At 44.5% G+C, this 13,113-nt stretch overlaps 1 protein-coding gene across 3 annotated transcripts in view; it reads left to right on the top strand.

The window, feature by feature from the left end:
• VTI1B (vesicle transport through interaction with t-SNAREs 1B) overlaps nt 1-13,113 on the top strand; it is a 35,509-nt gene that overhangs the window by 832 nt on the left and 21,564 nt on the right. For 2 of the 3 annotated variants that reach the window (XM_075103159.1, XM_075103161.1), the window contains exons 2-5: nt 3,570-3,628; nt 4,702-4,893; nt 6,249-6,422; nt 12,848-12,909. In XM_075103159.1, coding sequence (XP_074959260.1) covers nt 3,570-3,628; nt 4,702-4,893; nt 6,249-6,422; nt 12,848-12,909 — 487 coding nt within the window. Of the gene's footprint in view, nt 1-3,569; nt 3,629-4,701; nt 4,894-6,248; nt 6,423-10,160; nt 10,349-12,847; nt 12,910-13,113 lie in introns of those variants that run through there. The other variant, XM_075103160.1, reaches the window with a different exon arrangement.

Raw genomic sequence — 13,113 nt, 5'->3', positions numbered from 1 at the left:
TGTTCTTTTCTTTTTTGGTCGTTGTTGAACTCTTGTTTAAAATTTCACCCGCAGAATTAAAAGCAGTTTTCATTATCACAATTGTCTACAGCCGTTTGTAGACTTACTGGAGAAGGTTTGCATTTTAAGTGACTTTCAAAAGTCTGGTTTGTGCATTACCTACCCACAGACTAGAAAAAACTGTCAAGGTACACAAAGTTAGTTTAGAAGCAAAATTTTATTTTTATGGGTATTCTTTATACCATACCAGTGGGTAAAACGCTCTCATGGAACACTTCTCTGTGGGACTTGGCATTGTGCTTGGCAGTATTCTGAGAGCTAGGAAGGGAAGTGATCTGACACAGAGAATTTTACCAATGTCACCAAATCTCTGTGATTAAATACTTCCTTTGTAAGAGAAGCATGATATGCAGTTATCATGAAACTGCTGTAGCTCGACTTGGGTTTTGTACCACAAGCATGAGTATGGGCTGTCAGCCACGTTCTGCAATAGCCTTGTCATTCTCCCCAAGTTGATCAACTTTGTGTGTTCAGGTGTAAAATTATAAAAATGGTTTGGAATATGCCAGTCTGTGCTAGATAACACAGGCTATGGAAAGCTTAATGTTCCATTTCATACCTGGCTTTCTGTTTAACAATGAGCTAAATTCAGGGTCATCCTCATCAGCATTTCCAGAAAGTTTGTTACAAGAAAGATGTGCAGACCTGCAAATGACAGCTTTCAAAGCCATCTTAATTTCATTAGCAGTCAACAAGAATAAAAAGCATAAAAGAAGAAATAGCTGTTCTTGGAGGAAATCCTTGTTTCCTTGTAGAAAGGAGAGTGGTCAGTTTCTTGGTGTAGTAAAGGTTTGTCAGGTGTCTGGAACTAGTGTGGTCTTCAGCAATGAATTCTGAGCAGTGGCCTTAAATGGAGTAGTTACAGGCAACAATTTCTGCAGTGCTTGTACATTTATGTTTTTTTCACCAGATTACAAATAATTGCAAACTGATTTTTCAGACATGCTGTGAAATTTTAATATGACCATTCTATTCTTTAGATTTGTTGCTGCAAAAATCCTGGTAATGTTTTGGAAAGTATTTCTAATAGAGTTTAAGATAGGTCAGGAATTTGTCAATCTGATGGAGGCATTCCACACTCCTAATGTGCTTTGTTTGTGTCTCATACACCTGGGGAGCGTGGTGTATCTTTATTTTTTTGAGTTATCTGATCCTGCGAACTTTAGGAGGCAGTAAAAGACACCTTGCATCCTCTCTTAAGATGATTGGCACACTCCCAAACTCTAGGGAGGACAGAATCTATAGTCCTTGGGACATCTTTGAGCAGCAAAGGTTTGGAAATGCTGTTTCATTCTATGTGAACAAGTTATTCCTAGCTCTAGAAGCAATTTTTTCCCTTCCGAATTTATAAGAAGGCATTTTAAATGGCGTGGATCAGTTTCAAATACAGCTTCTTTCCTCTAAATTAATTCAGTTAGCTGTACTTGTCAACTGAATCATTTTCTAATGGGTTGGACATAAGTGTGGGTAATGTTACTGTGGCTTAGGTACTTCTTTCTTTTACTGCATTAAAAAAGTTCCTTCAATGCACTTTGAGTTGCAGTTTGATTCTGAGTGGTGTGAATTAAACAGCTAAATATATTCTGGCATTTCTGTTTGGCCAGATCCAGTGTAACGCTTTCAAGCCACATTACCTGTTTTCTTGTTGGCATATAGACAAAGACATCTCCAGCCATTGCTACTTGACTTTTAGAAGCTGACGTTTCTGAGGCTGCTTATTTATAAGTGCAGTGTCGGCTTCATCTGCTTGGGGGACACAGAGGAGGTAAAATACTGCTTTTTTGGGGATTGCACCAGGCGTCAATTAGTTTGAGACAGCAGTTGTTTTAAGAGGGCACTACTTAGATTGGATTAGTGAAATGGCCTGTACGAAACAAAATGCTGACTTCTGTAGGGTGTTTTTCTGTAGTCCATGTCCATGATTTCACTTGCAACCCAGCTACACAAGTCATTGCATCAGCACAAATGTATGTGATAGCAGATCATGGAGGAAGTTGCAGAGAGTGTATTTAGGAACCTCCTAAGTCAGCATTTCCTTCTGAATTAACTGAGATGTGAGACTGCATTTCCTGGTAGCAGTAATATGTTAACAGTCATAATGTTCCTCAGTCTGTAATAGTTAGATGTGCTACTTGAGAGGATAGCTACTTGTTAGATGGTGGTTTGGAATTCTGTCTTAAGTTCTCTACAGCTCCTATTCTGGGGCTTAATAGGAATTTGAACTGAAAGGGAAAGGCTGCAGCTCAGGCATGTCATGTATATGAGAAAACTGATACAAAAATATTTTGATAACCCCAAACTTTTTAATATTCTCTGTTGAGAGCTTGGTGATTTAAAAAGTGCCTTTGCAGAGGACCATATTTACAAAAAGGTATTATCAAGTCAGTTTTTTACTGCAACAATGGTTTCATAATGTTATCTTTGATTTTGCCTTTAAGTTAAATCAGAGAAGTTTTACCAAGATGACTGTCTGCATTTTTTGCTGCCCAAAATTTTATTTAAGACTGAATTATCCTCCCCTGAGAGATGAATAGGCTAGTGCATATTTATCAGACTTCTGATAGAATTTGGTTTCATCCAGCACTACTCTGCAAGAGTTCTCTGGTGGTCATCTTCAGTGCTTTTGCAAAAGTTTATAAAACATATATTTTTTGCGCCATTCAGAAAACAGGAGTTTCAGAATTCTCTTTTCATTGATTGTGGATACTAGAGAGGTATGATGGTTTTTTAATGTATGCAAAATAAATGTCTTAGGTTTGTTTAAAAATAGAATAACAGCAGTGAAAGCTGTGCTTTGGCCTTCAAAGCCCTAGATACAAGGACCTTAGCAAATGACTGTCTCAAGTAAAATGTCTAGTTTTGTTGGCTGATTAAACAAGTGATGTTATTCCAGAAGAGGGGGAAGCATTTGGGCATTAACCTGTGAACCTGCGGTGATATCTTGAAGGCATCTTTAATCTCTGAGTACTCTAGAACACTTATCCCATTTGCCTAGTTAATCACCACAAGAATGTGGAGTGCCCTGTCTGTCAGGAACTTCAGCGCTCACTTGGAAATGTGGATTGACTTGACGTCCTGTTTGAATCCAAATTATAGTTTCAGCCTTCAGTAATCTTGCCAGAGTTGTGCAAAAAAAGAGAAATATTTATGAGCTGTTTACCCAACATATCCTCTTTGCTATCCTTTCATGATAAATGCTTTTCAACACACAGTTCTGTCAGCGGAGATTGGAGGGTAATAGGTCAGAAAAATATTCCAGGTTTGAAAAATTACTTCTTTTGTCTACCAGAGGTAGTGGCTGACATTTGGAAGGGTAGCTTCTGCTCTGTCCCCCGCCCTTTTTGGATAAGTTTCTGTAAAAACAGGCCATTCCTGTTTGAGGTAAATTTTGACCTGGCGTCTCTGGAATCAGCCATCTGTGGCAACTTCCTTGTCTATATTGGGTTGAGTTCTGTTGTCGTTTCACTATAGTTTATCTGACATACTACTTTTTGCTTTTTGTTCCACAGAGGAGAAGAAAAAACTAGTTCGAGAATTTGATGAGAAACAGCGCGAAGCAAATGAAACGGTAAACATGAGTCTAGACTTCTGGCCTTTCTGACCAGCTGAAACATGATGCCTTAAAAAGGACAATACTTCCAAATTTTACTCTCTTTATGGTCCCTGCTGGCAGACAAATGTGTTTTTTTTCGTGTTCATTGATCTGATAGCTGTGTCTGTGTTTGTCAAGACCTATTTATACACATCTAGACAAATATTCTTTACTCCGTATTTTCTGAGTGCTCGTTTTGCATATCACCTTCCCTATGTCAAACAAAGGAGAGCGATAGAGGTGCAATTACAATTGCTAGAGATTGTAGGGAGGGCATGTAGAGAATTTTTATTTTCCTGGACCTGCACACAATAAACCCCATGACTTGTCTTTTTAAGCAAGACATTATAGATTAATCTTTTTTTTCTTCTTTTGAGTCACAGTTGAACATTCTTTTGAGAGAGATGCTTTATTCTTGTAACTTCCTGGGTCTTATTGACACGTATCTGTGTAGGTGATGTATGAGATGTAGCGCTAATATTGCGAGAGAGCTTACACTGGTTGACAGCTTTAAGCATTGTGGATTTGTAACAACTGTTGCCAAAAGTTGACGTGAAAATTCATGCAGCCCCAATCCTAGGATTTACAAATCCTAACTCCAGTTGCCAGACCTGATGTTCAGAGCATGAATTTAGTGGCGTGCCTATCTATGCAGTCAATCTCTTGCATAGACGTGATGAGAAGCTGATACCCATCCTATAAACGCTTAAACAATAAGAAAGTGAGAACTGCACATTTTGAAGTTACGGAGTGACGTTTCAGAAAATATCAAGCATTTAAGCTTGGCAATTAATTTTTTTTTCCCTTTTCTTTGTTTATTCCTTGAGGCATTGTGTATCTGAAGATCCATGTGGGCTAAAGAGCATTAAGCAGGCTGGTGTACTCAACACTAGATGAGGGGTGTAGGGTTTGGGGCTAATTTTCCCCCCCCTCCCCCCAGTCACATGAAAACATGTGAATTCCTTCATCTGGTGGTGAGTTTTGAGTATAGCTGCTGATAAGAACAGATTTGGTGCTTTAAAAAATAAACATGTTTTCTTTCATTAAAGCTGCGGGAAATGGAGGAAGAACTGAAGTATGCTCCTCTGCCTTTCCGCAACCAAATGATGAGCAAAATCCGGGCATACAGAAGAGACCTCTCCATGTTCCAGAGAGAGATGAGAAGCACAGATTTGGGATTGGGCTCTGGGAGTCAAGGCAATATAAAATACGGAATCTTCTCCACAGAAAATGAAGAGAGTGTGAGAATTAGATATAAACTGTATTTATCATTCCTGTGATTGTTTAAAAAAATATTCCAGATGTATTGTTTACAGTGTTTCTATTTAAGTCTACTTCGCTTCTGTGTTTGTATAACTCCCACTATATCGCTCTGCACATAACATGGGTATCTTGGGGAGGAGAAAGAACACTTGGAACTCAAAGGAGAACTTTTCTGTTCTAAAACAAAGATATGAGTATAATTGAAATGGAAGCCCTTGAATATTGTGCGGTTAGTAACTTATACAACATTACATTCTGTACTGAAATGCATTATTTAATTATTCCCCTACAGCAGTGAAAACACAAAAGTGGTGCTACTGACTGAGAAGAAAGGTTAACCAATCTAGTTTTAGTCTCCAAAACTAGCGAAGTGTATGAATCGTGCACTGCATAGATTTTTCGGTATATTTCTCGTTTAAGCAATCTCGGTGTAAATAATTTCAAGAAGATATCAGAAGTCATCCTCTAGCACTCTCGCACTGCAGCGGCACATCCATAGTGAACAGAAATGCACCAATTTCTCTCTTTATTAGGTATGTTTAGATATATTTGAGCTAGTGAGACTCAATCTGCTTATTACCTTCAAAGGGCTGTCTTCTGTACAGAATGTTCATGGAGGCAGGCTTGTTGTTTGTCTGCCTTAGATAGGGAAGGTTTGAGGGAGACTCTTTCCTCAGTATCTCACCCTGCTGTTGCTTGGTAGATTTTTGCATTTGATTCCTCCTGATTGGCTCCTTTAAAACCTGAGGGCAGGGTGGTAGATTAGGCTTTCTGAAGCTTAAGAAAATACTTTATTTTGAGCTTCCTTTTGACCCCAAGGTCAGCAAACATTTCTTATCCTCCAGCAGAGGCTACCAGCATGAAAAGAGGATCTTTGTTACTTAGCAGTCCATCTGTTAGTGCTGTTTGTTCCTAATCATTTTGACTGTGTAAACTCCTAACGATCTCCCTGGCAACCAACTGTGAAGTCACAAATAAGACTGAATTTAGATGCGAAGGGAAGGAAAAGCTAGCATCTGGAAAGCAAAGATATTATTTTCATGTAGGTGCTCTTTCATGGAAAAGTAAGTTGCTGCAAAGACAGGTTTTTGTGACTGTTTTAATTCTTCAGTTGTGTGTCCTTCTTTTTCAAGGTTTAACCAGATTGGGCCATAATCTTACAAGGTGAACAAGAACTCTTTCAAAATGAACTGGGCTACCTCAGTTAACATAAGAAACATATACAGCTAATACAAAGGGATGGCCTATGGCATCACATCCTAACTTCTTAATACATCAGAAGCCTAATACCTCTCTCTTTGTACTCAATACTTAAGCATACATTGTTTTTCAGACTCATCTGCAGTCACAGAGGGTGCTGCTTCTCCAGGGAACAGACAGCCTGAACCGAGCCAGTCAGAGCATTGAGCACTCGCACCGAATTGCTGCTGAAACGGATCAGATTGGCACCAATATAATTGAAGACCTTGGGGAGCAGCGGGAGCAACTGGAACGCACCAAGAGCAGAGTAAGCAGGGAAACTGCTGTTGGTGTTGTGTGGAAACAACCTGATGTTAGCTTAGTAGGAAGTGTGTGCCAGTCATGACCCTAGGAGATGTCCTTAGGTGTGGTAGGCCAGCTGAGGTTTCTACTCACCAAAGCGAGGCCGCCACATTTCTACGCTGTGCTCGTAAAATGAAAAACATTGCTGTAGAAGGGCCCAAAGCACAACGGCCAAATGTCTGCTGCTCTTTCTGTGCAAGGTTGGATATTAGACCTGTAAACCACTGCTAAAAAAAAATAGAATTAATGAAAAAATTACAGATTTAAAAAAATGCTGAGGAGATGCCCACCACTAGGTTTAGATTTGGGAGGCAGTTAGTAGGTTCTTCTAACGAAATGAAATTTAATAGAAGCTTAGTTACTAACCTTCCAGTATTTGTAGATTAGCTAAGGAGAGAGAAAGTGGTGTCAGACAAGATGGTGTTCTTCCTCCTTGGGTCAAGAAGCTCTGCTCCTACTGTGGAAGCTTTAAGAAGCAGCTCATTGGTTTTGTGTACACACATAAACAAAACTGAGAATTTGATTTTTGAAGGCAGAAACTGATGGGATTTTCTGTCTGTACAAGGGATCCTGAGCATAAAGCTTGTAGGCAAGTGACTTGCAGGGGGACACTGAGTTTGGCAAGTAAGCATGCCCAGCCCAAACAAAAAGCATACCCCTTCACCTGGGGGTTATCTCTCCTCATTGCAACAAAGCTTGCTGCTTTTTCATTGAAGTAGCTTTTCAATCTCACAGAATCACAGAATGGTAGGGGTTGGAAGGCACCTCTGGAGATCCATCTTGTCCAACCCCCCTGCTTGAGCAGGGACACCTAGAGCAGGGGGCATGGGAACGCGTCTAGGCGGGTTTTGAATGTCTCCAGGGAAGGAGACTCCAACTTCCCTGGGCAGCCTGTGCCACTGCTCTGTCACCCTCACAGGAAAGTTTTTTCTCATATTGAGGTGGAACTTCCTGTGTTCCAACTTGTACAAATTGCCCCTTGTTCTGTCATTGGGCACTACTGAAAATAGCTTAGTCCCATCATCCTGACACCCACCCTTTAGGTATTTATAGGTATTGATGAAATCCTCCCTCAGTCTTCTCCAGGCTGAACAAACCCAAGTCTCTCAGCCTCTCCTCATAAGGGAGATACTCCAGTCCCCTGATCATCTTGGTAGCTCTCCGCTGGACTTGCTCAAGCAGTTCCCTGTCATTCTTAAACCGTGGGGACCAAACCTGGACAGAGCACTCCATATGTGGTCTCACTAGGGCAGAGCAGAGGGGGAGGATAATCTCCCTCGACCTTCTGGCCACACTCCTTTTTATGCAGCCCAGGATATTGTTGGCCACCTTGGCCACAAGGACACATTGCTGGCTCATGGTGAGCTTGTTGTCCTCCAGCACTCCCAGGTCCCTCTCAGCAGAGCCACTTTCCAGTAGTTCAGCCTCCAACCTGTACTGGTGCCCAGGGTTATTCCTCCCCAGGTGCAGGAACTTGCACTTGCTCTTGTTGAATTTCATCAGGATACCCTTGGCCCAGCTCTCCAGCCTGTCCAGGTCTCTTTGGATGGCAGCAGAGCCTTCTGGTATATCAGCCATTCCTCCCAGCTTAGTATCATCAGCGAACTTGCTGAGGTTACACTCTATCCTATCATCCAGGTCATTGATTAATACGTTGAACAGGACTGGACCCAGCACAGACCCCTGGGGAACACCACTAGTGGCAGGCCTCCATCCAGACTCTGCCCCATTGATCATGACCTTATGAGTTCTGTTGTTGAGCCAGTTATCAATCCACCTCAGTGTCCACTCACCCAACCCACACTGCCTTAACTTGCTGGTGAGGAGGCTATGGGAGACAGTGTCGAATGCCTTACTGAAGTCAAGATAGACAACATGCACTGCTCTCCCTTCGTCAACCCAGCTAGTCACACCATCATAGAACGCTATCAGGTTGGTCAAGCATGATCTTCCCTTGGTAAATCCATGTTGGCTATTTCTGATAACCTTCTTGTCCTCTACATGCCTGGAGATGACCTCCAGGATGAACTGCTCCATCACCTTTCCGGGGATGGAGGTGAGGCTGACTGGCGTATAGTTTCCCCAGTCCTCCTTCTTGCCCTTTTTGAAGATAGGAGTGACATTAGCTGTCCTCCAGCCCTTGGGCACCTCTCCTGTCCTCCACGACCTTTCAAAGACGATGGAGAGTGGCTCAGCAAGAACATCCACCAGCTCCCTCAGCAACTCACAGGTGTATCCCATCGGGGCCCATGGATTTGTGAGGATCAGGTTTGCGTAGGTGATCTCTGACCCAGTCTTTCTCAACCAATGGTAAGTCTTCCTTTCCTCAGATTTTTTCTCTCTCTTCTGGGGGCTGAGATGCCTGAGAGCCAGCCTTAGCAGTGAAGACTGAAGCAAAGAGGCATTCAGCAACTCCGCCTTCTCTGCGTCCTGCATCACCAGGACCCCTTCCTTGTTCAGCAGTGGGCCCACTGCATCCCCAGTCTTCCTTTTACTGCTGATGTATTTAAAGAAGCCCTTCTTGTTATCTTTGACATCCCTGGCCAGATTTAATTCCAAGTGGGCCTTGGCCTTCCTCGTTGCATCTCTGCACACCCTGACAACATTCCTATATTCCTCCCAAGTGGCCAGTCCCTTTTTCCACATACTGTGAACCTCCTTCTTCTGTTTGAGTTTCTCTAGAAGATCTTTGCTCATCCATGCAGGTCTCCTGGCTCCTCTGCCTGACTTCTTCCTCCTGGGGATGCACTGATCTTGAGCTCAGAGGAAGTGGTCCTTGAATACTGTCCAGCTCTCTTGGACCCCCTTGCCTTCCAGAGCCCTAGCCCATGGGATCCCTCGTAGCAGGTCTTTGAAGAGGCCAAAGTTGGCCCTCTTGAAGTCCAGGATTGTAATCCTACTTGTCACCCTGCTTCTACCTTGCAGGATCCTGAACTCGACCATCTCATGGTCACTGCAGCCAAGGCTACCCCCAACCCTCACATCCTCAACTAGCTCTTCCTTGTTTGTTAGGATAAGGTTGAGCAGCACATCTCGCCTTGTTGGCTCCTCCACCACCTGCATCAAAAAGTTGTCCTCGATGCTCTGTAGGAACCTTCTGGATTGTGCATGGCTCGCCGTGTTGCTTTTCCAGCAAATATCAGGGTGTTTGAAGTCCCCCACGAGGACCAGGGCCTGCGATTGTGAGGCTACTTCCAGCTGTCTGTAGAAGGCTTCATCAACTTCCTCTTCTTGATCAGGTGGCCTGTAGCAAACACCCACAACAGTGTCACCCATATTTGGCTGTCCCTTAATTTTACCCACAGGCTCTGAACTTGTTCTCCTTCCATTCCAAGGCAGAGCTCGATGCATTCCAGTTGCTCCCCTCACATAAAGAGCAACTCTCCCACCTCGCCTTGCTGGTCTGTCTTTCCTGAAAAGCCTGTAGCCATCCATGACCCCATTCCAGTCATGCGAGCTGTCCCACCATGTCTCTGTGATTGCAATGAGATCATGGCCCTGTGACCGCACACAGAACTCTGGTTCCTCCTGTTTATTCCCCATGCTGCGTGTGTTGGTGTACATACAGGCATTTCAGAAAGGTGTTTGAGCATACATTTCAGCCAGAATTTGATTTGCCCTGCTCCCAGGTTTGTGTTGGAGAGCGGGGAAGGAAATGTGATCTTAAGATTTGTAGGTATAGTTTTAATCTGTTCTTTAATAGTCAGACTGGTCATCCTCGGGGTTTTCAGGCCCCTGTGCTGGGAGATGGAGATGGTATGCAGAATAAAGTCCCAGTTGTTGAAGAGGTGGCAGTCACCAACCTGCTCCTCCACCTGGATGTTCACAAGTCCACGGGGCTGGATGGGAACCACCCGAGGATGCTGAGGGAGCTGGCAGAGGAGCTTGCCAAGCCACTGTCCATCATTTATCAGCAGTCCTGGTCAACTGGGGAGGTCCCAGATGACTGGAAACTAGTGAATGTGACACCCCTCTACAAGAAGGGTTGGAAGGAGGATCTGGGGAACTATAGGCCTGTCAGCCTGACCTCAGTGCCGGGAAAGGTCATGGAGCAGATCATCTTCAATGCCATTATGTGGCACGTGTGGGACAACCAGGCGATCGGGCTCAGCCAGCATGGGTTTATGAAAGGGAGGTCCTGCCTCACTAACCTGGTCTCCTTCTATGATAAGGTGACCTGCTTAGTGGATGAGGGGAAGGCTGTGGGCGTTGTCTACTTGGACTTCAGTAAGGCCTTTGACACTGCCTCCGACAGCATTCTCCTGGAGAAGCTGGCTGCTCACGGCTTGGACAAGTGCACTCTGCGCTGGGCTAAAAACTGGCTGGATGGCCGAGCCCAGAGAGTGGTGGTGAATGGAGTCAAACCCAGTTGGCGGCTGGTCATGAGTGGTGTTCCCCAGGGCTCAGTGTTGGGGCTGGTCCTGTTCAATATCTTCATTGATGATCTGGATGAGGGGATCGAGGGCACCCTCAATAATTTTGCAGATGACACCAAGCTGGGTGGAAGTGTCGATCTGCTGGAGGGCAGGAAGGCCCCACAGAGGGACCTGGACAGGCTGGACTGATGGGCCGGGGCCAACGGTATGAGATTCAACAAGGCCAAGTGCCGGGTCCTGCACTTGGGTCACAACAACCCTTTGCAACACTACAGGCTTGGGGAGGAGTGGCTGGAGAGCTGCCTGGAGGAAAAGGACCTGGGGGTGCTGGTTGACAGCCACCCGAACAGGAGCCGGCAGTGTGCTCAGGCGGCCAAGAAGGCCAATGGCATCCTGGCTTGTATCAGGATTGAACAGTGGCCAGCAGGAGCAGGGAGGTGATCGTGCCCCTGTGCTCGGCACTGGTGAGGCCCCACCTCGAGTACTGTGTGCAGGTTTGGGCCCCTCACTGCAAGGAGGACATTGAGGTGCTGGAGCATGTCCAGAGAAGGGCAACGAAGTTGGTGAAGGGTCTGGAGAACAAGTCTTGTGAGGAGCGGCTGAGGGAGCTGGGGTTGTTTAGTCTGGAGAAGAGGAGGCTGAGGGGAGACCTTATTGCTCTCTACAGCTACCTGAAAGGAGGTTGTAGTGAGGCGGGGGTCGGTCTCTTCTCCCTAGTAACAAGCGATAGGACGAGAGGAAATGGCCTTGAGCTGCGCCAGGGGAAGTTTAGGTTGGATATTAGGAGAAACTTCTTCACCGAAAGGGTTGTCAAACATTGGCACAGGCTGCCCAGGAAGGTGGTGGAGTCTCCATCCCTGGAGGTATTTAAAAGAAGGGTAGACGTGGTGCTTGAGGATCTGGTTTAGTGGTGGACTTGGCAGTGATAGGTTAGTGGTTGGACTCGATGATCTTAAGGGTCTTTTCCAACCTTAACAATTCTATGATTCTATGATTTTTGTAATTAAAAATACTATAGGTCTTCAAGCGTGTCAGTCTATCTACAGTTGTTCAGACCCTTGACATATGTTGTAAGCCTTTCAGGCATTGTGTTCCTGAATTGTATTAAACACACATTCCAGCTAGAAGCAGTCTTTTCTTCTGGCTTGGTCTTTCATAGCAAAGATTGGAAATCTAGGGCACTTGGAGTGGAGTTGGTAGTTTTCTTTCCAAGTCGGTCCAGTCCAAGGTAACAGTACAGGTTAGAGGGCCAGGTTCACAGTTGAGGGCAACAGCCTGAGCTCCTCTGGGAGTTGGGTGGCTGTGTGCTGCAATGGCAAGTGACCTGGCTTACCTTCCCTGGAAGCTTTGGAAGTGGAATAGTGAAATCGTACCCAGAGACCTCCAGTGGCCATACGTTTTGAATCCTGACTCTGTCTGGGGGACAACGGCTTGTTCAGTTGTCTGTAACCTCAATTACGTGCTGCTATATAGCTGACGGAGAAATGCTTGACAGTTCATTTCTGAGCATTACAAAGCTGAAATGGATTATCTATTAACAGTTTATATCCACTGGGTCATGTAGACCTGTCAGCACAACATGGTTGGTTCTTTGCTAGCCATTGAACAGCTTTTCAACCAGTGCCAGAAATGCACTGGGGAGAACAGGCCAGTGTCATTTGCTCCTGGTGGCAGCAACTAGAATAATGAAATGAAATTTAATGAAAGGCGCTAATAACAAGTTTGTGATACTTGCAGATTAGCTAAAAGGGCACAAAGTGATCCTAAATTGCATATCTTTGTATGTATCTAAGGGGCAGTGTATGTGAAAGTCTAATTCCCTCCCTAGAAGGGAGAAAATGGTTCCAGCTTGCGTGTGCCTAGAGAATAATGTTGTCTCTGAATTTTGAGAATATGTGGTTAGCCTTGGGCCCATTATTAGCTGCAACATTCCAAGGCCAGCTACTTCCAGCTGCATCTTTATGGAATTGCTGCATACTTGTTCAACTTGCAAATAATGTCCCTTTCTTCTTAGTTGGTGAATACAAGTGAAAACTTGAGCAAGAGTCGCAAGATTCTGCGTTCTATGTCCAGGAGGTGAGTAGTGTGACTGACACAGACCTGCCTGTGGCAGGCAGCATTGTTGCTTCCTGGTTTCAGGCAACAAATGAAGAAGAGCATGCCAGCAGGAGCTTTGGGCAGGTTTGGGGGAATGTGTGCCCATGTGCAGATGCTAATTTGTGTTTTCTTCTCTCTAGTAATTACTGGAGCACAGGTAGTTGAATGCTACTGCATCTGTGC

Source organism: Phalacrocorax aristotelis, chromosome 9 (genome assembly GCF_949628215.1).
Source record: "Phalacrocorax aristotelis chromosome 9, bGulAri2.1, whole genome shotgun sequence".
Lineage (NCBI taxonomy): Eukaryota > Metazoa > Chordata > Aves > Suliformes > Phalacrocoracidae > Phalacrocorax > Phalacrocorax aristotelis.
Note: the sequence above shows the minus strand (reverse complement) of the source record. Positions and strands in the feature narration are given on the sequence as shown.